The following is a 25,965-nucleotide window of genomic DNA, read 5'->3' on the forward strand; positions in this document are numbered from 1 at the left end:
TATATCTATGACAATCCATCCCAAAGGCTCTTTACAATAAGAATAACAGGTGTTTTTTAATGAACATTAGAAGTTAATCCATAGAAATGTTACATTTCTGAACATACTGTTTTCATAAGTAAGTTTGAACAGCCCCAAGAGAAGAAAAGCAGTATGAGGCTGTGGCAGTTATTGTGCTGTAACCCTGAATAGCCATTGTGTCAGATGTCTGACTAGTTTTTCCATCAGTTGCCAAGAGGAAGTAACTCTGTCTTGAGAGTTACCATGGAAGCAGAGTGAAAACAGAAGTGTGCAGAGAAAATCAAGTGCTCAGATTTTAAGCAAGCCTTGCTGGAGAAGAAGAAAAGAAATCAAGGTAAACACAGATCTCTTGGTAAGTAATGATAACATTCTGTAAGATCAGACCATAAATATCTTCAATTGCCACTGCTGTGTTATGTATTGGTATGCGTATTGGTATTGGTATTTTAACCCAGATACGTTAGAATGCTTGTCTCCAGTAATTCTCATTCTGGTCAGGAAACAGTCCCATTGAAATGACAACAGTTGTTCTTGTCAATATCATTAGTACTCACTACTAAAGTAATACAAATTGTTGTATGACTTTGTAAGTGTTGATATTATTATTATTATTATTATTATTATTATTATTATTATTATTATTATTATTATTATTATTATTAATTTATTTAATTATGTATGTATTTATTTATTTATTTAAATTCATTTTTTACTTTTGCCATATTCCTGACAAATGTATTTATTTATTTCTTTATTTTTTATTGGTGATGAGCTATTTAAAATGTGTTAATTGGAATTTTGGGTTCCACTTTTTAAACCCTGGTCTTAATATATATGGTTACAATCTTTTTTTTTTTTTTTTTTTTTTTTTTTTTAATATAATGACTATTGTAAATCTAATGACATATTTTTATGTGAGTGAACGTGCCTGATTTCTATTTTGTTGTATTTCTTGTTTTTACCTCTAGATTATGGACACGTTGACAGTGTTTGGTGCTGATGCAGAGGAAGGACACAGTGTTGCAGTCCCTCTGCTTCAAGATGGTAACTTCAGGGTGCAAGTAGTGGTTCAGGACCTTAGCAGCCCTTTGGAACAGCGTCTGCAGGTGTCCGGTGCCAAGACAGTGGGTGTGGACTTCAACAACTCAACAAGCATTCAGGGAGCTTTAAAGGGAGCAGCCAAGTGCTTTGCTGTGAGAAGTACTGATTTCACAGCCCCAGATCCCTTACAGTTACCTTGTCCTTAGAAGAATTCTATTCACTATCACATGCAAGTGCTAACAAACATTTTATCTAACTAAACATTTTAAAACATCATGTATTGCTCTATACCATATTATAAGGATCCACTATGTTCTACTTGGTTTGAGTAAGAGGATTTATCAAGGAACTTTTTGTTTGCAGTGCGAGATTCAGTGAGGGTACTGAATTGCTGATGCTTGTAAACAGCACAAGATAAATCACCTGGTGTTCTGAGGCAGTCACCATGTGCACAGGACGTGCGGCCTGCCAGCAAGACACATGCATGCCAAGGCCTGCGTTAACAACTACATGAACGAAATCACACTGCCCAAGACTGAGCTTGTCACTCCCTTCTGTTACAGGCACTTCCTGACTTCCTTCAAACCAGTACAGGCTGGGCTACAAGATAGGTAAGATGAAACAGACATCAGACCTGTTTTTGCAGCTTTGAAATGCAAGGAAGCTGGCTCCAGTATTTTATGCTTCTCATAGTCATCTCATCATGATACTAAACCATTACAGCTAAGGTGGTGAAGTTTTATATTAACAGTTACTTTCCTTTTAATTAAATAATATACTCCTACATAATCTTCTCCACTATATTAAACTGGTACTGAACAGGCTCTAAAAACACAATCAGAAACATTTGATTGGTTCCAGATTCCTCTCCCAAAGTTCAGCATTTTGATTGGTCCTACCTACTCGCTACAGCACAGGTTCACAGGGGTGGGAACAGGTTTATGAATATGCATTACTGACTGAACATGTTTATGAATATGCATGCCTGACTGAACAGGTTTTTTTTTTTTTTTTACAGTTCCAGATTTCTGTAAGAACATTTGTGGAGGATTATAAAGGCACCGGAGTCCAGGATTTTGGCAACATGTTTGAATTCTGGAAAAAAGGTGCCCAGAAAACGAACGCTGCGATAACTTCCTCTCTGTGTCCTGAGATACAGAGGTTCTCTGAATGGGTCTCGGAAAACAGGGAGTTTATCATTAGCACACTTGAAAAGGAGTCTGGAGCTTCATAACTGTCTTACACAATATCTACATCTACATTTGTGTGAGTTCTCTAGCATTCTTTAGTGTTGTATCTGTTTTATCATTATTTACCATGCTCTGTAACTATTCTAGCAAAAATCTCCCTTTCCATCCACTGGGTCTGTGCATAAAAGCTGATGTGAGGTAGTTTGAAAAATGACCACTAGGGGCAGTGTGAAGTAGTGGTTAGGGCTCTGGACTCTGGACTGGAGGGTCGTGGGTTCAATCCCAGGTGGGGGACACTGCTGCTGTACCCTTGAGCAAGGTACTTTGCCTAGACTGTTCCAGTAAAAACCCAACTGTATAAATGGGTAATTGTATGTAAAAATAATGTAATATCTTGTAACAATTGTAAGTCGCCCTGGATAAGGGTGTCTGCTAAGAAATAAAATAATAATAATAATGTATTTTTCCATTGACACTGTGATTTTTGGTTGGGGGAAAAAAAGGACCATTAGTTAGTAATCCTGGTAAATAATGATGAAAGAAGTAAACACTGATAGAGAATTATGGAAAATGCACATTATTGGATAGATAATGAATGAAAGGTATATGGAATAATCCCATTAACTACCAAACCTTTCTGATATAGTTGTCTGCCCAGAACCAAGTCTAAATAAAATGTCATCAATCTGCAAAGCCTGTGATATCAAATTTTGTACAGAATGATACATTTCTTACAATGATGAGAAGGATCAAAAACACAGCAGCCAAGTTGTTAATCTTGGCCGGAGAGCTACAGTACATTGGCTCCTGTGGGGTTAGGGAGGTAAACCAATAACTGCTCCTGAATAGAACTTTCTGACCAAATATTCCAAACTGCTTTAATTTCCTGCGCATCCCAAGGTAAAGATTTTATTGATTTTTTTTTTCTTTCTCATAACTCGCTAGCGACCGCGCCATTGTAGTGCAGGGGTTCCCAAACTGTGGGCCTCGGGAGCAATTGCATTATGCATTTTTTTTTTCTATTAATAGTGAAAAGCAGGCGCCGGCGGCAGCTGTAACTGTAGAAAAAGTAAGTGTTGCAAGGGAGTATTGGCTGACTGTCAATCAAAGCAGAAATTCACAGATCAGAGCCAACAGATTTAGCCAACAGATTGCCTACCTGTAGGCGGGATGTAAAGCGAGAGCTCTGACAGTGTTAAGGTCATGTGATCGTCCTGCTGGCAGATCTAAACAGTGGGTGCGTTCACGGAGATCATTCTTAGAAGGTCATGGTCTAAATTAGTCAGATTCTGCGATGTTGCAAGCCACCTGAATGTGATTTTGCAAGTTGTATTTGGTTGTACAGAGTAGTGGCGAAAAAGTAACTTATGCAAGGCACTCGTTTCCTTCTGTATTGTAAGAATTCGTCTTTTTGTGCATGACAGTTAAGCGTGAGAGGAAACGGCTGGACGTTTTAGTTACAGTCTTCAGAAATTTGGATTTAAGTTATGTTTTTGTGCACGTTGTACTGGTTTTACTCAAAGTGATTCCTGTTCAGGTGTTTATGAATCGGAATAATAAGAGACATGCACTTCTTTCTTGTTTGATGACCAAGAAAAATAACTGCATTTCTAAAATGTTCAATTATACAAAAGTGCCTAATTTAAAGGTTTGATAAAAAAAAAAAAACATCTGTTTAGTTTTTGCAATTTATTTTATTTACTAAAATTAAAGTGTTTAATTTTTTTCACTCAGTGCATATTCTATGTGATTTCCATCTTTCACAATATTCAAAAGAATAAAGGACAGTTTATTAGGTTTATTTATAATGTTACAGGTTTAAACATATAAAATGTTTTTAATTTGAAATTTTCCCAAGGAGTGCTAATAGTGGGCCACAGTGCCTAATGCAGCTGAACAGGTGGGCCTCGGGTAATAAAAAGTTTGGGAACCTCTGTTGTAGTGAAATCCAAAAACACACTGATGGTTGCGTAACATGCTAAGTAATGATACTTTTCACCTGGACCAGTTGGGACTTGTCGGGTATGTGATACGAAACAGTACCTGGACTGGACTCGCTGAAGTGGAAACACCCTAGACTCAGACGGACTCACTGAGGTGCACCTAAACATGGCTATTGAAAACGAGACAGAGTATAGAACTATAGTGACACAAACAGAAGAGCCAACACGTCTGTGTTGTTTATTTTGATGGATACTGTACACAATATCCATCAAAATAAATTACATTATTGAAGAATAATGTAAGCCCATAAAAGTGAATGCTGTGTACCTTACATTAGACTTACACAACCTACCAGTAATTCAATGTTAACGCATCATTTATTTTACTAGTATAAGTGAAAACAGTTATTTCAGGAGCTGACATTTTTGATGTCACTCGTCATAAAGGTACAGCTGCACTTCTGTGACAAAATTATTTTGGATGTTTCCATGGATACGACGTGTGGTATGTTGTGATGTATGTTACGAAAACCACATATGTTGGCAAGTTGAAAATCTGACTTTGAAGGTGTGGGAAGCTTGCAGGAGGGAGTGCATTATTATTGGTTGAAGATTTTATTTAAATATTAGAAAAAGATGTAATCTTTTATGGTTAAATAGTCTACGGTATAAGGATTTCGGAAATTTTATAGAAATATTTCTTCAAGACATAGAAAAAGTTAATTCATTTTATTATTTTGTACTAGTCTTATTATTCTTTTTTCCCTCTCTTTATAAAGATATTGTTTACTTTATTATTTATTTTATTATTTTATGACATCACTGCACCATGGAAAGAAATGATCAGTGTGTGACATCATAGCTCTGTATAACAATATATAACCTACTTTTCACAGTACTGACATTTTGCCATGGAAACAACTTGTTTTCTTAAACGATGTATGGGCATTTGCTATAAAATACAATTCTACATGCTGTGGATGATGTTTCATAGTACTGACAACTTCTTCTTTTTGTAGGAGGAAAGAGTTACTCATCCTTTACCATTGTTGCCAAAATGCCCTGACACATATAGCAGGCCTATCACTCCAAGTGACGCTGTACCCATTGAAAAATCTACTAGGAAGATGGAAAGAGCCTTCTTGCTTCTGCATCTTTAAAAGAATATCTGTCTTGATGAGGAGAAACCGGGTTGTTTGATTGCTTAAGTGCCAAGGCTTGGGAGCCAAATAGAGCCAGAGAAACATGGTATGAAGTACAACTGATATTCTTAGAGCACAAAAAGCTTCATTTTTTTATATTTCTCTGTCTATTTTAAAATAATATTAAGTAAACAAACATCTTGTGTTCTACTGAGTATTATTATTATAAATTTAAGAAATATTACCATGCAGCTTTCATACAAACTGTATGATTTGTTCAGTGATTAATCTGTGTGTTGTTTTATGTCTGTGTGTTTCAGATGTTTTGGTTAAATCCACTTCTGTGTGTGTTCTGTGTGCCCAGGTCTTGGCTATGAAGAGAAGATGCATGCAGTATTGTCAGAACATCCATGTACACACATCACAACACAGACAGGAGCTGCTAAATCAGCCGGTGCATGTTCCAGCGAATTTGAGCCTGTTCAGTAAAAACAGTGACATTTACTAGGTTAGATTACACAAGACTGTCAAAATGTATTTTTGCATTGGGATGTAAAAGTCAAATATCCACTTCTCTTTCCCTGTATAATGCTTTATTTCATTATTATTCATAAGCACTATGGTAGTATTAGGAGATATGAGTAACATAGTTTGGCCGTAGCGTTTGACACACATCATTGTAATACCTGTGGGAAAATATACCAGTGAAAATGTTTGTCACAGATATGCTGGAAGTGCTACAAATGAGGAAGTGCATTGTGGGATTAGAACTTTGCATCATAGGGGGATTTTTCTTCTTTCAGATTTTTGTTTGGTTGTACTTTGGATTTTTTTTGCACAATTGAAACTGCCCTTAAATCAGGAGACACAGCCTTTTTAGACAGGCCCATATTGTGTTGAAACAAAGGCTTAGAGTTTCCTGTTGCCGTTTTAACAGGTTAAAAAATGGAAAACACAGAGTTTCATAATACACCTATCACCTCTAGGCCATTGAGTTGTACCGGGAATGTGTTAGTTGCCATTGTTCCTCAAAGAAAGCAGTAGTTGTTCATCTGAAACATGAAACGCACTTGACAATGATCCAAAACCTGCTTTTCTTTGTTATCACACCTTGGAGCAAAATGTATTAACAAAGTTGTGAAATTGGACTGCCACACCCATGACATTAATCAGGACATTAAACTGTGGATGTACTGTGTGTCATACTTGAAATGGCATGTTTTAACCCTTTACTGAACAAAAACGATTTGAATTGAAATCGGAATGTCTGGGAAAGGAGTTGTTTGCAAAATATTCTGATATTTACCCGTACAGTGAGGTTTGGTTAGTATGTAAAACTGACAGCTTGACTTGTGTGGGGCAGCGCAGTCTCTTATGGGTTTGCTGTCTTAGAATGTAGACTCATGTAGTCAAGTATTTGGTCAGCTGAACAATTTTATTGCTTTACAGTAGCGGTACAATAGCCATGTATATTTACTCAACTTACAAGGCATTTTACAAAGTAACTACCTTTAGGGAATAACGAAGGTTAGCCCTTCAATTAAAATGAATTAAACACAATTTAGTTATTCATCATTAGTTTTAGAGCAATGAACAACTCCAGCCCTCTCAGAATGGAGAGATGTATTATGTTTTATATTTTATAAATGGAGTGAAACAGAGTGATCATGGTAGACTGATCCACTTTTAATATAGTTTGGTTAGTCTTCTCAACCTAATTTTAATTGCCCTAAATTATATTTCAAAAGTATTATGATATTCTTAATTGTAATGTACTTATGAAGATTATCTATGAATTGTGTGTGTGTATAATATATATATTGTATGTGCAGACAGTATTTATAACATTTTATATTAATTTAATAAGAAATAGCTATCTATAGAGTAGCAGGTATACCTTTAAATGTATGAGGTCTGGCTGAGCCTGTGGGTGGAGCTGCAGTATACATGTACTACAAGATGATCATATCTTAGCAGTCTGTAATAAAGGCTGCCAGAGTTCTGGGAGTGCTCCCACTGAAGACGCAAGAACAGGTAAAGCACATATATCACAAACTACTTTAGTTAGTTCAACGTTGTAATAGAAGAAAAACTGAAATGGTGGGGAATTAAATTAAATGTTGTTTTAGCACTGTACTTTATATATTTCAACAAAGACTTATGATACATGTAAATCAGAATGGCATTATGTAAAAAAAAAAAAAACCCTTTCCAGGACATGATATTTAAAAATAGTAATGAATAATCCAAGTATACTTATTACTATCTTTAATTAATACAGATGTGCAAGTTACTCATTTTAAAAAAAGTCTTAGGACTAATTTCACATTTATAATGAATACCAGTGTATCTAATGCAATAATGCTAATAAAAAAATAACCTGTTGCTCACTGCTAACTAAATGACAGTTTGCATTGCTTTTCCTTGGAAACCATTGCTATGGCTTTTTACTGTTGCAGGTATAATTTGTCATAATTGTTATTTAACTGAATTAAATACCTTTAAGGGCCAAGAAACGATAGCATTGTAAACCAGTTTTTTGTTAGTATTATTAAATGTATTTAAAGTTAATTTTAACCACCCTATAACATGTGGACACAATGAATTAACCAAAAAGAATTTTAGTTAAAAATGCACATTGATAAACACAATGTTTGGAGTCTACTGTCTGTATAAAAAAAAAGCAAGTATTTGTGGATCCTGTTCTATTTACATCACCTGCCCTACCCTCTTTTTAATAATCATTCTATATTTTTTCACAGTGTATGATCTGACTCCACTCAACAGAATCATGACCTACTTACTGAAAGTGAGAAAGTCCACCAGTAAGCTCCAAGCCCAGAGTATTGTAGTTTTGGGACTCTATTTCATCTTCTGTACACGGTGTGTGCCTGCAGAGACAGAACATGTCATTAACTGCTCTGCACAGAATTACCCCACCACTCCTTGTGCATTTCCATCAGACACAAAGACTGTGGACCTGTCTCACAACAGCATGGAAACAATACTTCGACAGGATTTCTTAGGTGTCAGAGGACTGAGGAAGCTCTATCTACAGTTTAATAAAATCAGTGCTGTAGATCCTGAGGCTTTTCAAGACAACCTAGAGCTGGAGTATCTGGACATTTCAAACAACAGACTGCATGATATTTCCACCTTGCCCTTTAGAAGCCTGCCAGCTCTGAATCATCTGGATATCACCAACAACATTGACACAGACATTATCTTAGGACCTCAGTTTAGCAGCCTTCAAAACCTCCAGACCGTGAAGCTTGGCAATCCTCAGATCTCTTCCTTAAGAGAGAACAGCTTCCGAGAACTTGAGGGCCTCCCTCTGAAGGAATTCCATCTTATTACAGGAGACTTCAGTGAATACGAGCACTCTCTGAAATCCCTCCATGGACTTGAGAAGATCACTCTGGAGGTAAACATGTGGCAGAATTTAGAGCTGCTCAAATCTTTGTTTGAAGACATTAAAAATGCCACTAAAACATTAAAGATCATGAGCCTTGATCTTGTCAAAAGTGGGAAGTTTGTCTCTTTATTTTCTGCCTTGGAACGCTCACAAGTGGAGTCCCTTGCTCTTCAGAATATTTCTATGACTGATAACAACATTGCCAATTTGTTAAATGCTTCTATAAAGTCAGAGATTGAAGAACTATCCTTTGATAATATTCTTGTTGACACTATAGGAAACTGGCGCGCACAAATTGAGCCATTTGAACAAACACATCTGAGAAGGTTCTTTATTAAAAACATATATAACCCTAACTTTTACAAGTTTTACTCCCTTGAATATATGGTGAACTTATTTAGGCCACTTATCAAAGTATCTATAGTTAATGCTGGTCTGTTTTACGTTCCATGTATAATATCAGATAGTCTGGAAGTGTTAGAGTCTTTCAATGTGACCTCTAATTTGATTCAAGAATATTCACTGTTTCCAGGGTGCCACAGGCCACTGCCTTCTTTGCGATCATTAGTGGTTGATCACAATAAATTTGTAGACCTACCTAAACTTGGTTTAATGACATCCCATATGAAACAGTTGATGAACTTGTCTGCTGAGTACAACAGTTTGGTCTTCCACTCCAGTACAACATGCCATTGGACAGAAAGCCTTAAACGTTTGAACTTGAAAGGTAATTTCCTCCTGAGCAATGTCTTTGACTGCCTCCCTGCCTCTTTGGAGGTTCTGGATTTGAGCATCAACAACATCACTGTGGTTTCTAATATTGAAAAGATGAGAAACTTAAAAGAGATCTACCTCTCTGGAAACAGTATATTCACCCTAGCAGAACTGTCCCCTTTGCCCGCTTTGAGAATCTTGCATGCCGATGGGAACAAAATAACTCAAGTCAACTTGGGTATGCTGAAAGCTTTCAACCTTAGTGAACTGAAATTTAGCAATAATCCGTTTGAGTGTTACTGTGATATACAAGATGTCTCCAAATATTTTGAAAACACAATGACCAGTATTATAGGTTGGCCTGAAAATTACCAGTGTCAGGTCCCACTGAGTCTTAAAGGAACGTCATTTAGTTCTGTATCTCTGTCTCTGGCACAGTGTAATCCAGGCATTATTGCTGGCATAACTGTTGTCTGTATTGCCATACTTGTGGCCTTATGCATTTTGCTTTGTATAAAATATAACGTACCCTGGTACTTAAGAACTCTATGGCTTTGGGTTAGGGCCAAAAAAAGTACAGATATTGACCTTGTGGAAAGAAATTTGGAATATCATGCTTTCCTTTCCTATAGTGAACATGACTCCACATGGGTCAAGACTAATCTTCTAAAGCAGCTGGAAGAAAGTGACCCTCCATACCATGTCTGCATCCACGAGCGAGACTTCAAGCCTGGGAAGCCTATAATCACCAACATCATTGAGTGCATCTCAAAAAGCTACAAGACCATTTTTGTTCTCTCAAACAACTTTGTGAGCAGCGAGTGGTGCCACTATGAGTTCTTTTTCGCACACCACCAGGTTTTTGACGAGAAGAAGGACTCGCTTATTCTGCTGCTGCTGGAGCCCATCCCCACCAACTCCATTCCAGACCGCTTTTGTAAACTGAGAAAACTGATGAACAAGAACACCTACCTGGAGTGGCCACATGATGAGACCCGACAGTCCATGTTTTGGAAGAGATTGAAGGCAGTGCTGAACCAGGAAATCAAAGCACCAAGCCAACAGGGCTCCACTGGAAAGTAATGGGCATTCTAATAAACTGAGACTAAACCATTGACTCTCTGGCTTCCAGTCAAGCAGATCATTGTTTATAAAGCTTTGTATCTGACATACAGTTCAAGGCTTTGAAAAAAACTCACTGTGGTTTAATGATATAACTTGTAAACTGAAATACGAGGGTCATTAATTAGAACAGAGATGGAGGGAATATAAATTGCATGTTCGTTACATTGCATGGAAGGCCCATCTGGTTAATTATAGGCTCTGGTGTTGGCTAGATCATCATATTATTCTAATTTCATTGAATCAAATAAAAATAACCCTAGATTTATTTGTGCTACCCTAGACAAATTAATTACCTCCCCACTTAATAGTCCCACCCTTTACATTGGCTCCTCTCTTAGCTGCAATGACTTTTTAAACTTTTAAAAATAACATACTGGAGATCAGAAATCAGAGTACACAGACACCTTCTATTAAAAAGGATTCTAACATAATATTACCAATTAGAACTGTTAAGGCTACTATGGAGGCTTTTTCTTTGATTAATTTACATGAACTGACAGCGCTAATTCAGCATGTGAGAGCTACCACATACTCTCTTGATCCTATTCCTACAAACTTTTAAAACAGTACTATTAATACCCACATCTTAACAATTATAGATGTTTCACTTTCCTCTGGTATAGTTCCCTCAGAACTTAAGGTAGCTCTGGTAAGGCCTATGCTTAAGAAACACAATTTGGACCCTAAAGTCCTGAATAACTGTAGGCCAATCTCCAATTTACCATTCTTCGATAAGGTTCTAGAGAGAGTTGTTGAAAATCAATTACAAACATTTATAATTCTTAATGGTGTATCTGAGAAGTTTCAGTCTGGATTCTGTGCTGCACATAGCACCGAGACAGCCCTTGTCAGAGTTGTAAATGATCTGCTGATAAGCTCTGACTTGGGCTTTCCATGAGTTTTTAATTCTCTTAGACCTAAGTGCTGCCTTTGATATTGTGGGGGGGGGGGCCGCATCATTTGAGACTTATATTAAGGAAGTTACAAAAGTATCTTTTTACCATTTGAGAAATATGGCCAAACTTAGACCAATTATTTATGTATTTGTTGCTGAGAGACTAATGCATGTCTTTGTTTCATCTAGAATTGATTATTGTAATGCACTTCTTTCTGGCATCCCAAAAGGGGTGCTGTCTCGCTTACAGCTCGTTTACAATACCGCTGCTATAATTCTGACTAAAACCAGGAAATGTGAACATATTACACCTATTTTAACCTCCTTACACTGGCTCCCTGTGCAGTATACAATAGATTTTAAGATTCTGATGTTAACCTATAAAGCCCTAAATGGGTTAGCACCTAGTTATTTAAAATATAATTTCAGGTAACAATATATCAATTATATTGTCCATGTATTTTCAGAAATGTATTATTCAATATATTTACTAAACATGTATTATATAATGTATTCACAATATATTACATAATGTAAAGTGCCTGGACACACACCATATTTTGCATGTGTTCCACCAAACAGATATGAAGCAAATAAATAAGAAAGGAATGGAATTCCGCAATTTCACTTAAAAATAACTATTATCTTTAAACATAACGGAATATATCAACATTTTGTAAAAATTCAGTGTATATAAAACACTCAAGTACAAAAATGAAAAGCTTTCAACATATGCTAAAAGGCTGTTTGCATTACAACAGGTGTTTGGGCTGCTTCTCTGTAGACCTGCTAACATTGTTCTTCTGAAACTATGAGACGTTACAAAAAACTGCTGCTTCCAATTAAAAATTCATTAATAGCTATGGAATTGTTGCTGAAAAAAGAGCTATGAAAGTAAAAAAAAAGAAAAATCCACTAATAAACAGGAAATACATTTTTACAATTTCATTCTTTTTTTCATATTGGTGGGCATACAGTTTAAATATAAGGTGCCTTAAAATATGAACAGCCTATTGTGTCCTTGATTGTTATTGACCTCTCTTTTTTTTCTTCTAAATACTAGGCTTAGCCCAGTAATTTTTTATGAGGTATCTGTAACACTTCGGTATCTGCAGAAAGATTGATTAACGACCATATTTGTTCCGTCAAGAATAAACTTATTTACCGAATTAAAATCAGTGTCTGTTTTTTTATCTGCTGTACATGGATAAACTTATGAAACCTTGTTGTTTTAAATTTAGTGCTGCCTGACCGTCGCAGTCTCCCATTATATGCAATATATAAATATATTGTTTGAAAACACTGGCTACACTTTTAAATATATTAATGTGAATATATTTATTTACAACATATTTTACAATGTATTTTGAATATAATTTAGAAAAATAAAATGTATAAATGTGAATATGTTGATTTACAAAATACATTTATAGTATATTATAAATATATTTAAGCAACATGTCATGTTTAAGAAAATATATTATAAATACATTTCAGGTTTAAAAATATATAATTCCATATATTAAAAATATATTTATTTTCCGTATGGAAATTATATATATATATATATATATATATATATATATATATATATATATATATATATATATATATATGCTGTTTTTCAAATATGCTATTTAATATGTAGCAGTTGTGTGTGTGACAGTGCTTTGTGATACTTTGGGTTGAAAGCGCTATATAAATGTAATACATAAATAAATAAATATTATATTGTGTTCATCATAACTGCCTGCCTCTTGAATTTCTGTACCAGGCCACTGCTTCCAAAGGGTGTTTCAGTTTGTGTTCTTAAATTCTCTTTTGAGTTTTTTGTGCTCTTACATTCCACAAACTGGATGTGGAAATGTTAACATTCGTCACTCGAAATCCTAGTCCACAATTTCTTTATCTGAGTGACTTAAAAGAATGTTTTTAAGATATATTATGTAATTACTGTTACCTTGTATTGTAGATTTGAAAGATAAATATTGTGTTTTGTTGTATTTATTTTTGAATAATATTCTAGTTATGGGTTTGCTGCCATCAGTTATGTAATTATATTATTTGTAAATAAAGGTTGAAGAAGTGGGTTTTGATAAGACGGTAGAAAGCGGTAAAAGACTGAACAGTCCTAAGGATAACCGGTAGCTGGTTCCACCGCAGGGGGACAAGGGAAGAGAAGCATCGAGCACGGGAGGAAGGAGAGTGAAGAGAGGGCATAACAAGGCAGCCAGTAGAGGATGAGCGGAGAGGGTGAAAGGGAATATAAGGAGACACAAGGGATTGGAGATAGGAAGGGACAGTATGATGAATAGTGATAGGCAAGAGCAAGGGTCTTAAAATAAGTTGAAAATCACAACAATGACATATTATCCTCACTGATGGGAACATATTCTGTACACAGAAAAAACATGCGGCTAGATCATCACCAGTTTAAAAAAACAAAAATATCCACTAGATATCACTAAAACCCAGTTTTAACTATGTCCAGCTATGCAGGTATATTGCTTATTGTGTTGATGGTGAACATGAAATGAATCATTCTAAAGTTTTTGGTTGAGTTATTCTAGTATTCAAATGACACACACACACGCACGCGCACACACGTGCACATTATGAAACTGTAGATTCGCAGAGTCCGTGAAGCCTGATTACTTAACTAAATGTCATTTCAGTTTCTCTCTCTCTCTCTCTCTCTCTCTCTCTCTCTCTCTCTCTCTCTCTCTAGTGAACTGAAACGACATACTGTATATATAGCCTTTTCAACAACAAAACAAAAAAACAGGTATATATTTTTTTTCAAATTATTTTTGCTTTTCAAAGATTTTTAAATAGAGTAATATTCTGACTCTTCAAAATGAAAACTAGTGACGTGAGAGAAATGTCAAGATGTTAAAATGGGCTATCCTCCTGCCAGTTAGCGGGTTCAGATTGCGGGCAGTTTACAGGCAAACCCGCAAGCGCCGGGCCAGACTACAGGGGTCGCTGGTGCACGGTAAATCGAGGACACCCTGGCCGACCTAACCCTCCCTCTGTCCCCCCGGGCGACGCTCGGCCAATTGAGTGCCGCCCCCTGGAAGCTCCCGTCCACGGTCGGCTGTGGAATAGCCTGGACTCGAACTCGCGACGTCCAGGCTATAGAGCGCATCCTGCACTCTAGCGAGTGCTTTTACTGGATGCGCCACTCGGGAGCCACACAAAGTTATTTGACTGGATTTTTACACAGATGGTAAACAGAATGTCAACATCTTGTATAGTTATGTTAGTTTATTAAACAGCATGTTCTTTATTCTGTACAAAACCCAGCTTTGTGCAACAAGGGTCACAGTTGGTGCCTGGCTGTCAAGATTTCATAGAATTGTCTGCCAGTTTCCTACAAAACACTTGAATGGAACCTTTTGTAATACTTAGTCTTTGCAATTGGTCATTGTTAGAAGCTGTACACCTGACAAGCAGTGGCTAATTATATACCGTAAGAACTACCAATCAGAGCGACTCAAATTTGTTTGCAAAGAGTATCAACAGTTAGAATAAAACTTCACACAGAATGGGCATGAACGGAACAGTGTGATCACAAAACAGGTAGGGTGCATTGTATAATTTTACTGGCTTTAACTTTACGCATGTTCTTGCTGCATTAATCCCATATTTGAAGATGCAATAGTCTGCTTAATTACCTTCTTGATATTTCCAATACAAGTGAAGAAAAGGCTTCACAGTGTTTCTTATAATGTGGTTACATCATAATACAGTGTTTACACTAATTAGTGAGAGCTGTGTTAGCAGTAATACGGTAAACATTGTTCGCTGCACCTGCTGTAGGTGTATTATACCTGTTTTTGTGCAAATCCCTTGAAAGCAATGACGTCAGATACATTCTCTCGCTAAGGTTTTCTTCAATTAAAATGTAATTCTTTTTTGACTCCGTAGTCAGCTATGAGGAAATCAGTTAAATAAATGTTTTTGTCAAGGAGACTGGATTTTCCCAAATTTGACACTGTTGATGAAGAGGTAAACAATTGAACAAACACATGGATTACTTTATTTTCATAAACTATAAAGAAGTAATGCAATAATGAGTAGATTTGTCTCATGTAACCCATCCCTGGAAACTTGACCAAGTGTTCTACTCAGCTGTAATGCTTTATTATTATTATTATTATTATTATTATTATTATTATTATTATTATTATTATTATTATTATATTTATTTATGTATTTATTTATTTAGCATTTTTATATAGCGCCACTCGCCAATGGCATTGGAGCATTGTACAAGGCAAATAACATTAAAATAATTTAACATACAGTACCATGTGATAAAAAACATGGTACATCATAAAGAATTCTAAAACACACAGAACAGTACAATGTAAATATACTGCACAAAATTATACTTAAAACCGTTCCAGCTCTCTAAAGTTACCCAAATATTCTTTGATAAAGCAGTTTTTAAAAGCTTTCTAAACTGAAGAAGGCTAGACGAGGTTCTAATTTCCACTGGAAACAAATTCCATAGATAAGCTGCTCTGACCTGAAAGGTGCGGCCTCCCAAACTTGAGAGAAAATAGGAGGGGAACTATGGAGGGAACCATTTGAACGTAAATTCCTGGTATTGATTCTAACAGGAAGAACAGCTTGAAGATAGGCTGGTCCAACTCCATTTAATGCTTTAGAAACAGTGCAAAGGATCTTGAAATCTATTCTCTCACAGACTGGGAGCCAGTGTAGTTCCCTCAAAACTAGAGTGATGTGGGAGCATATTATCATTAGTGTCAATCAATCAATCAGTCAATCTTTATTTTATATAGCGCCTTTCATAGAGGACCACCATCACAAAGTACTTTACAAGATAGTGAGGAACAATGCATAACACATTAAATACAGTGAAATACAGGGCATAGTACATTAAATACAAACAATAAAAAACAATGCAAATACATTAAATACAGGCATACTACATTAAATAAAAGGCTAGGATGTGAATTCTAAACATGTGGATGCATGTGTCATACAGAATCAAATGAATTATTGTTATTATTATTATTATTATTATTATTATTATTATTATTATTATTATTATTACTACTGTACATCTTGTCCCCCGCATCCCCTGTGTAAATTACACCTATGATTTAAAGTCTTTATTTAAATAAATAAATCAATAAATAAATAAATCAATAAATAAATAAATAAATAAATACTACTGATTAAATAACACTTGACAGATTACAGTACTCTAAAGTACAGGATTAAATGCAAAAAAATAGGGGGCAGATAAGAACAAGTAAAGCACATTTAAGGAAGAGCGATAAGTGTCCAGAGGGAAAAAAGAGGAGTTCTACAGGTGCTGTCTGAAGAGGTGAGTCTTGAGGAGGCGCTGGAAGGTGGTCAGGGACTGGGCAGTCCTGAAATCTGTAGGAAGGTTATTCCACCACTACGGGGCGAGGGTGGAGAAGGAGCGGGCTCTAGGGCAGGGGAGTGTAGAGGAGGTAGAGCCAGTCTTCTAGTGCAGGAGGAGCAGAGAGGTCGGGTGGGGGTGTAGGGAGAGATGAGGGTCTGGAGGTAGCTGGGTGCAGTCTGGTCAAGGCATCTGTAGGCTAGTACAAGAGTCTTGAACTGGATGCGTGCGGTGATCGGGAGGCAGTGGAGTGAGCTGAGCAGTGGAGTTGCGTGGGAGAAGCGAGGCATAGAGAACACCAGGCGAGCAGCGGAGTTCTGGATGAGCTGGAGCAGACGGGTGGCGGGCGCAGGGAGGCCAGCCAGGAGGGAGTGGAATAAGCTACTACCAATATTGACAACTGGTTTTGACAATGTTGACCCAGGGGACTTTTTCAACCTGAAAAAAGGACCAGGGGTCACAAATGGAGATTAGACAAATGGGGCATTCATAACAGAAAATAGGAGGCACCTTTTTACACAGAGAATTGTGAGAGTCTGGAGCCAACTCCCCAGTAATGTTGTTGAAGCTGACACCCTAGGATCCTTCAAGAAGCTGCTTGATGAGATTCTGGGATCAATAAGCTACTACCAAACGAAAATGGCCTCTAATCGTTTGTAAACTTTCTTATGTTCTTATGTTTTTTATTATAATAATAATAATAATAATAATAATAATAATAATAATAATAATAATAATAATAACAACTGGAATTGGTAAAAAGACATTTCTTACTCACTTGTACCCCAGAACAGAATAACATCAACTGCGCCAATAGTACGTAAGGGGTTAGAGTGAGTTGCCAAAAATATTGAAAATAAAGTCCAGAGGTTTATTTTAAGTATCGTGGATTCCCTATATTGATTAAAAGTCAATTATGTGTATACAATAAATATATATATGATGATATTATAAAATAACAACACTACCGTTACTTTAACACCACGTCTATATTTAAGTTCGTCCGTGCTATTTTTAAAACGGGTAAAAAGCAGTGACTGCTCGTATTTCGATCACGCGCTGCATCAAGCGCACAGCACAGCAACTGTTTTAAAACGTCAATAATAGTAGTTGTGATGTTGTATTTTAATCAGGCTTCTTCGAGAGTTTTTTTTTTTTTAAATTGTCTAAGGGAAAGAGTTTTGAAAACAAACGAATGCTTTATTAAAACTGAGTTCGAGTTTTCTTTTCTTTTTTTTTTTGCTTTTTTACTCGTTTGGTTAACTTGTTTGGAATGTGCCTTTGGAGACGCCATAGCAGTTGATCCGTGTTGTCAAACAGGAATGTGGGCGGGGCGGCTGAGTAGTGTTTCATGAAGCAATAAATTAATATACATATAAAGTCAGGTAAGATATTTTTCTAGCGTCACAAAATGTTATGTGTTATCATTAAGTTTAAAAATACATGTGCAGTGTCGTATATTAATTAAGAGATACCATACTGCGAATGTCAAACTAAGTACTCTGTTTGAAGAGGTAAATATGTCGGTCTTTGTTTATCACAGTGTATGTTAAAATAAACAAACAAACAATCAGTGGTTGGAAACGATAACTTTTTGTTTGAAAATATAATAGGTTAGGGTATCTAGTAATTATTTATTGATTTGTTATTTCAGACATCATTTAAACTGCAGTTTACATAAATAACTACCACGGAACGGCAGAGAAAAGGCATTAGGTGTACTTTTTTTTCTGGTTTAAAAATAGCTGTGCGGATGGGAAGAAGGTATGTTGCACTTATTTAATATTGGAAAGGCCTGCAATGTTAGTAGATTGTACATTTATATATCGATTTCTTTATCAATCCAGCACTTGTGTGCGGTAAAGAGAAATGGGGAATACATCCAGTGACAGGGTCTCGGGTGATCGTCATGGGGCGAAATCCCACCGCAGTGATGGGGTCTCAAGCAGCCAGGCAGTTAAAGAACAAGAAACGAGCAAAATCATGGTGGACAGCGCGGACGATCCCAACATCTTCAACACACACATCCTGGAGTCAAAGGTATTTAAAACAAGCATGAGCTGTTATTGGTGGTAAGTATGCATCCTGCTATAAAACTGCGCTTGAATCTCCTGAATAGTGGGCTCACAAAAGAGAAAAGTGCTTTTTTTATGTGTAATATGCAGAACGGTGGTTTGTTGATGTTGTATTTCAACTGATGGTTAGTTTCAACTTAAATGCATGCTCAATTGCAAAAGTGCACAATAATTATAATGTGTATACTGTTATATTGGTTGGTAAAATAACTAGTGTTGCCATAAAAATTGACTAATCCAAGAAATAACATGATTAAGTTGGTGTTTTCGTAAAGTATTCTAAAATATGTTTGCCCTCAATCACGAATGATTCAGTAAATCTGTGTTTAATGTTTCAGGCTTCAGCGGAGAAGGAGTTTATGCATTTTATACCTGATTCCGAGGAACCAGTAAAGCCACCGCAACAGGCAAGACCCACTGTGATTCGCTGGGCAGGAGGTGGGAAGGAGGTGTATATTGCAGGGTCATTCAACAGTTGGGCCACTAAGATCCCACTCAACAAAAGGTATGTCCACATGTTACTGTTTTATTCTATAGCTTTTAAAACCTGATTTCTTACAATTTCATGTTCATGTTATTCACATTGTTGGTGCAACTTCATTTCTCGTAACTTAACAAGTAGCACCATTATCTCACCTACCTTCAAGAACTGTCTTTGTACTGCAATTAATGGCTTGCTTACACTAATCCTGAAAGATACACTAAAGCCTGACATATCTTTGTATTCAGCCATTCAACTTATTGCGGCAAGAGAAAACCGTCTGAGACCATGTTGTGTTTAATGGCAGAGAGAGCACAAATAAAAGCAAATATTTGTAATATAAATTGGACTATGATTACTTCCCCAATAATCTAGCTACTCAGATGCCTTTATGTAAGTGGATATCCTATTAAACATGTCGTAGAGTTGGCTGGTTTAGTATTTCGTTTTTTTAACTAGATGGTAAACATCGATTATAAATGCATCACTTGTATTTGTCCGCAAAGTTGTTTTGGTTAGTATAATAGGTGTTATTGTTTTCAGATTTTGTCAGCCATAATTGAATTAAACAAACATCAAGAATAGTAGTTAAACTGCTTATGAGGCTGGATTGGCTATGGATTAGTAGAACATTGCATTGAAACGCTTATTTATAAGACTAAATCTCAGATAAAGATAGCATCATCGGAACAAGTGAGTCAAAATGCCTTGGACCTAGGACAGCTTATTAACTTTGAAACCAGAGTGCAAGAAATAAGAAATAAAAACTTGAAACTAAATGCTTCTTTCGCTCTGCGACAGCAACAAGATTTAAGGTGTTATAACCAAGGCTTTCAAATCTGATTTCCTCCCTTATTAGAACTAGCAACATCATCATCACTGGTCCACTTATCTTTGTCCTGAAGGTCTTTTTTCTCTTTGCTTGATGTGTCAGACTGTGTTACATTGTCTTCCAGAACAATGTAAAGAATTGCTCAAGCCAAGAAAATGAAGCAACCGCCCTTAAATTGTGTTCATAGACTTTTTAATTTTTCTGTGTTTAGCCTAATTAGTACAATGTTCTTATTTGTATTCTCTCTGCAGCCACAATGACTTTGTTGCAATCCTTGACCTGCCAGAGGGCGAGCACCAGTACAAGTTCTTTGTGGATGGGCAGTGGGTGTACGACACCTCAGAGGTAATGCACAGGGACTCGGTCTCACAAGAACCAAACACAGTGAACTCTTTGATTCTGAACCACCGTTGTGTTCCACTGCAATCCAGTCGTGTGTATGACTGGGTTATTTCTAACTTGTTTAATTTTAGCCAGTGGTTACCAGCCAGATGGGAACTATTAACAACCTGATCCAGGTGAAGAAGTCTGATTTTGAAGTATTTGACGCCTTGAATGTAGATTCTCTTGAGTGCTCCGATTCATCAGGTAAATACAGGACCGATTATGCAATAATTGAAGTATTCGTGGTGAGGGGGGGTACAGTTGGCATTGCTAACTGTTGTCCATTTTGTGTCCAGACCTGTCCAGCTCTCCCCCAGGCCCCTATGGCCAGGAGGTCTACACATTTCGGCCTGAAGAACGCTTTAAGTCTCCACCCATTTTACCTCCTCACCTGCTGCAGGTTATCCTGAATAAGGACACGAATATTTCAGTGAGTAACCTTTTATGTAAAGTTTATTTGACCTCTTATTAATTTATTTTATCTACCTTTTATTAATTTAAAAATAATAGGACATTCTATTATGAAAATATTAGTTAGAATCAATTATTACAATATATATATATATATATAAATATATATAAAGTGTACTCAAAAGTTTGAGTACACTTGTTGGAAACTAGGTTTTTTTCATAATTGACAATGTTTTACGTCGTTTCTGTAAATACATGAAAATGAAAACACATGTTACAATATACAAAACAAAACATAAGGAGTATCAAAGCAATGTTCAAGAAAATTGAAAATTGTCTCTAAATCTTGAATTCCTCAAAATAGCCACCATTTGCCTTAACCCTTTGCAGTCAATTTATTAAGTGCGCGTCAGGTCCAATTTATTTTCACACGCGCAGTTAATTTTAGACGCGCTGTTTAAAAGTATTTTATTTCCACAGTCAAACGGGTTTAAATGGCCCTGCATATCAACAAAGCACTTACTAGGCATCTCCAGCCCCGCCCCACCCTTTCGTTCGCTATAGTTTTCAAATATGCTAAGAATTAAATAATAATAATAATAATAATAGTCGTACATACCGATCAATCATCTCCTGATCACTCGTTTTATCACCAAACGCCTCAATAATGCGATCCAAGTCATTATTTTATTACTATAACATCTCAAAAAAGCTCTTTCAAGCTCTGTCCGTGATATTCTCTGAGCGCTGATACACTACCAGCCAGCTTGTTTCTTTATGACCGCCCCTATCTGATGCCAGGGGCAAGTATGACTATTCATGGGTTAATAACAGCCTCACAAACACAAGGCATTTGGTTAACAAGTTTCAGCAGGAAATCACCCGACATGTCTTCCCAGCTCTTCTGCAGCAATTCCCAGAGATGTAGGACATTTGTGGATAGCTTTACTTTGACTCTTCTGTCCAGTTCGTCCCATACAAGGTCTGGAGGCTGGGCAGGCCAGGTCATTAGATTGAGTTGTCTTTCACTTTCCTTCTTCGCCAGATAGTTCTTGCACAACTTTGAGGTGTGTTTCGGGTCATTATCTTGCTGAAGAATGAAGGACTGCCCAACTAGCCATAATCCTGATGGAATGGCATGCCTCTGAAGTATGCTATGATAGCCATGCTGGTTGAACTTGCCATGGACTTGGTGAAGATCACCAACTCTGTCACCAGCAAAGCAACCCCAGACCACGACACTGCCTCCTCCATGCTTGACAGTGGGAACCACACATGCAGAACTCATGCGCTCACCCTCTCTGGGTCTTACAAACACTCGGCGGTTGGACCCAAATATTTCAGATTTTGACTCATCGGTCCATAAGACCGACTTCCACTCCTCAAACACCCAGTTTCTGTGTTTTTTGGCCCAGGCAAGTCTCTTCCTCTTATTCTGTACTCTTAACAATGGTTTCTTTACAGCAATTCTTCCAGTTAGGCCAGCTTCATGCAATCTCCTCTAAACAGTTGATGTTGAAACATCTGTACTTCTAGTAGCATTTAGCTGAGCTTGTATTTCAGGGGCAGTTAATCACCGGTTTCGCAGACTTGTGACTCGAATGAACTTGTTCCCTGATTCTGAGGTCACCCTTGGCCTGCCTGACCTTGTTCGGTCCTCATGAGTGCCAGTTTCTTCAAATCGTTTGATGGTCCTGGCCACAGCAATAACAGACACCTGCAAAGTTCTTGCGGTTTGTCTTAAAGATTGACCTTCATTTCTTAAAGTAATTACAGACTTTGTTCTTTGCTTAACTGAGCGTATTTTGCCATTTTCTGCTCCCTTACATTCAGGAATGACAAACTTGTGCCTATGCTACCTATATTTATAGTAATCATGGACCTTCACCTGTTAACAATAATTGGTGACAAAAGGTTAATTAGGTAACATGCTAGTTAACTCGGAGAACATCTAACAAAGACACTTTTATACTTAGGCCAGTGTTCTAACACCTTTATACACATTTCAGACTTTTAACTGACTTGGGCTTCAGACTGAAATCCACTTGCTTTGGGTGACCGTTTCATTGAAATTGACAAGATTTACATTTTCATTTAAAAATAAAATTTTTGAATGCAATTCACTTATGATTATAAACTTATATAAGTACACGTATCATATAATGAAATATTAAGTGTTTATAGACAAGTCTATAGAGTTAAAAGCATAGATAATCATGAAAAACCTGGTTTCAAGCAGGTGTACTCAAACTTTTGACTGGTACTGTGTGTATATATATACATATATATATATATATTATGAAAAGATTTTTTCATAACTGTTTGTGCACGTGCAGAATAAAGATGATTAGAAGATACAATAATGCCCATTAAACATTGTAACTGACTATGTAGACATAAAGTATATTTACATGGTATTTTAGTGGGGGTTAATAGGCAAAGAAATCCTTAAATTGCATTGCTGTGACTTCATTTAAATAATCAAAAACAATTAAAAACTCGAATGGGGTTTAAGTCATTTTAATGATCGCCTACCTATGGGCTATTTTAATGATCTAAACCATAACAGATTTTAAAATGGACCCCTATGTTACTATCTGTGTAATGTATAAATTGTGTTTTGATTATTTTTCAGTGTGACCCTGCCTTGTTGCCTGAGCCAAACCATGTGATGCTAAATCATCTCTATGCACTTTCTATTAAAGTAAGTTTTACCTCTAAAAGTCTGTATTTCTTTGTCCAGAACAAGTAAATCATTTGAGTAAGCCTTGTAGTCCATGCAGTGCACGAGTTCCCTACAGTATTTCTAGCATAGTATTGACAATACCATAGCCTAGTAAGCTCAAGCTGAAGTGCTTATCATACATTTCATATACTGTAAATGTTGTTTTGTATTCTTTCAGGACGGGGTGATGGTGCTGAGTGCGACCCACCGGTACAAAAAGAAATACGTCACTTCTTTACTCTACAAACCTATCTGATCTCAACTCCAGTAGTTTATTTTCTCGGCACGTTCATACTCTGATCAGTATCACCTCTGTCTGCTGTGATTGCACTGAAACTGGTTTTACAATAGGGATATGAGGCTTGCATCAGCTGATAGGTGGTCATGTTTTGGAAGATTGACAGCACAGTAAAACCTTAATTCTACAAAACCCTACTAAATTGTCTTGTTAAAATTTGCTGTCTTTGACATTTACATCATCTAAACTTTCAATGCATGTGCACTGGAGCATACAGTAGTGTGCACATTTTTTATAACACCTCAAGATTTGTCATTTTATATCATTTATATACCTACCTGCATGAAAACCACTTGTGTGAGAATTAAATTTTGGTCAGTAATCAGTATTTATAGAAACAATAGGCTATTGTGTGAAAATGTTAGACCACTTTGTACTTTAATTAGGCATCTTAAACAGCTTCTAAAAAGTCTCATGCTATGTGTCCCTTTTCTCTTACTATTTTAAATTAATTGCATGTGTGGCCTATTAAAGTCATCAATTAAATTAGATATTAAAGGCTGCTACCCACCAGACATGATGCAGCAAGCAGAACTGTGCAATGATGCGTCACAATCAATAGAACCTATGCTTTTGCTAAGTATCTTTCACATTGTAGCCAAAAGTCACTACAGACAGATGTTACCATGGCAAGCTGAAAACATGACAATTACTGGTGATCAATGCCAATCATCAATGTATTTGTACTTCCTTAGTGTTCATTTGGGAGGCTTGAAAGTTCAAGTCAACTGAAAAATATATATAAGCAACACAACATTTTACAAACTTAAATGGAAACTAACATTTAAAGATAATAATTTTTGCTGAACCAAAAAAACAAATATATATGTTACAATATGGCAATTGCAAATATACTTATTTGGCATGAATCATGGGTAAGGAATTTGTGAAGGGTGCGTGCAGGCCTCATGTTACCTCTTTCTCAGAATGCTGCAAGCACATTACCTGTGCATTTGTCAATGCTGTGATTATGAATGTTAAGATATAAGCTTTAAACTATGCAGATGAAAAATCCTGTACTCTTATTATTTTAAAGAGTAATGGGTCCTCATTAACTTTAATTGCAGTCGTGGCTATGATATAAATCCTAAAAACTAAAGTAATAAATCATCCAAAAATGTCATTTAAAGATTAGTAACATTTTAAGACACAGTTCCTGTATTGCCAGTAGTGTTTTACAGAATTTAGAAGGGCTCATGATATAATTAGGAATTGAAAATTGTATTTTACACATGCCATCCATATTGTGCCTTTCCAATCTGATATGAATTATTATAATTTATTTTTCAAAATGATTGGCTCCCAAAAATAGCTTTAGAAAAGCTTCACTTTATCCATTGTGTCCTGGTTTGTTGGACAGCAAGCAGTTGTAGCAATGTATCTTCTGACCTGATAATGGTGTAGCATGCTGAATTAAATCGGGGCATTGCTGGATTAAGATGCAACAGTTCATACCAAATAGATCAGTATTAATTTACTGAACATGTTCTCGTTCATTTTTATTTTAGCCTAAAGGTACAGATGTGCGTATTGTCACTGAAAGTTATGTTACTGAAAGTAACAAGAACCAAGCAAAATTTCCTAGTAACAGCACATTCAGACATCTACGTGATCAAGTATCTGAAACCACAGGTGTGAAGTTTGTGCCTTTAGTGTATACACCACGGCGTGTGTGTGTTTGTTTAGAAGAAACCTGAACAGCAGAAATGTAACTTAAAATAAGTGGCTTGTACTGTATGCCTTATTAGCATCCATGTGTTTCTGAAGATATAGAATGCTGATGTGTTTTGTAATTTATTGCACCTGTTTACACCTAATAAAAAAGGGAAGTACACTCTGTGTCATTCCGTCTGTCCAGATACATGAGAAAAA

At 36.4% G+C, this 25,965-nt stretch overlaps 2 protein-coding genes across 14 annotated transcripts; both read left to right on the forward strand.

Moving 5' to 3' along the window:
- The first annotated feature begins 245 nt into the window (after window positions 1-245).
- Window positions 246-12,790, forward strand: LOC117416631 (toll-like receptor 2 type-2). Of its 8 annotated transcripts, none has more exons than XM_034027905.3 (6): window positions 246-373; window positions 990-1,673; window positions 2,081-2,328; window positions 5,215-5,443; window positions 5,658-7,371; window positions 8,100-12,790. In XM_034027905.3, exon 6 carries the CDS (start codon window positions 8,129-8,131, stop codon window positions 10,547-10,549), a length of 2,421 nt encoding a protein of 806 aa, XP_033883796.1. In that variant the 5' UTR covers window positions 246-373; window positions 990-1,673; window positions 2,081-2,328; window positions 5,215-5,443; window positions 5,658-7,371; window positions 8,100-8,128; the 3' UTR covers window positions 10,550-12,790. The 8 variants fall into 8 exon arrangements, with proteins under 8 accessions (XP_033883796.1, XP_033883791.1, XP_033883792.1 ...); XM_034027900.3 differs by having other exon boundaries at window positions 990-1,214; window positions 1,626-1,673; window positions 5,658-12,790; XM_034027901.3 differs by having other exon boundaries at window positions 990-1,145; window positions 1,626-1,673; window positions 5,658-12,790.
- Window positions 12,791-17,000: 4,210 nt separating this feature from the next.
- On the forward strand, window positions 17,001-25,927 carry LOC117417146 (5'-AMP-activated protein kinase subunit beta-2-like). 6 transcript variants are annotated; one of them, XM_034029016.3, is made up of 9 exons: window positions 17,609-18,272; window positions 18,542-18,651; window positions 18,735-18,927; window positions 19,301-19,467; window positions 20,527-20,620; window positions 20,749-20,863; window positions 20,956-21,089; window positions 23,706-23,774; window positions 23,974-25,927. In XM_034029016.3, the coding sequence occupies exons 3-9, from the start codon at window positions 18,757-18,759 to the stop codon at window positions 24,049-24,051; spliced, it is 828 nt and encodes a 275-aa protein (XP_033884907.1). In that variant the 5' UTR covers window positions 17,609-18,272; window positions 18,542-18,651; window positions 18,735-18,756; the 3' UTR covers window positions 24,052-25,927. The 6 variants fall into 6 exon arrangements, with proteins under 6 accessions (XP_033884908.1, XP_033884907.1, XP_033884906.1 ...); XM_059034819.1 differs by lacking the exon at window positions 17,609-18,272 and adding an exon at window positions 18,279-18,401; XM_034029017.3 differs by lacking the exons at window positions 17,609-18,272; window positions 18,542-18,651 and adding an exon at window positions 17,001-17,189.
- The last annotated feature ends 38 nt before the right edge of the window (window positions 25,928-25,965 follow it).

The sequence above is a fragment of the Acipenser ruthenus genome, chromosome 12 (genome assembly GCF_902713425.1).
Source record: "Acipenser ruthenus chromosome 12, fAciRut3.2 maternal haplotype, whole genome shotgun sequence".
Classification (NCBI taxonomy): domain Eukaryota; kingdom Metazoa; phylum Chordata; class Actinopteri; order Acipenseriformes; family Acipenseridae; genus Acipenser; species Acipenser ruthenus.

Excerpts from the sequence above, each read along its gene's own strand:
- LOC117417146 (XM_034029017.3), top strand. The coding sequence starts at position 18,757 with ATGGGGAATACATCCAGTGACAGGGTCTCGGGTGATCGTCATGGGGCG. Across the intron at positions 18,928-19,300 it reads CACACATCCTGGAGTCAAAG|GCTTCAGCGGAGAAGGAGTT; the intron begins GTATTTAAAACA and ends TTAATGTTTCAG. Across the intron at positions 20,621-20,748 it reads GGGTGTACGACACCTCAGAG|CCAGTGGTTACCAGCCAGAT; the intron begins GTAATGCACAGG and ends GTTTAATTTTAG.
- LOC117416631 (XM_034027898.3), top strand. The coding sequence starts at position 7,988 with ATGTTTGGAGTCTACTGTCTGTATAAAAAAAAAGCAAGTATTTGTGGA.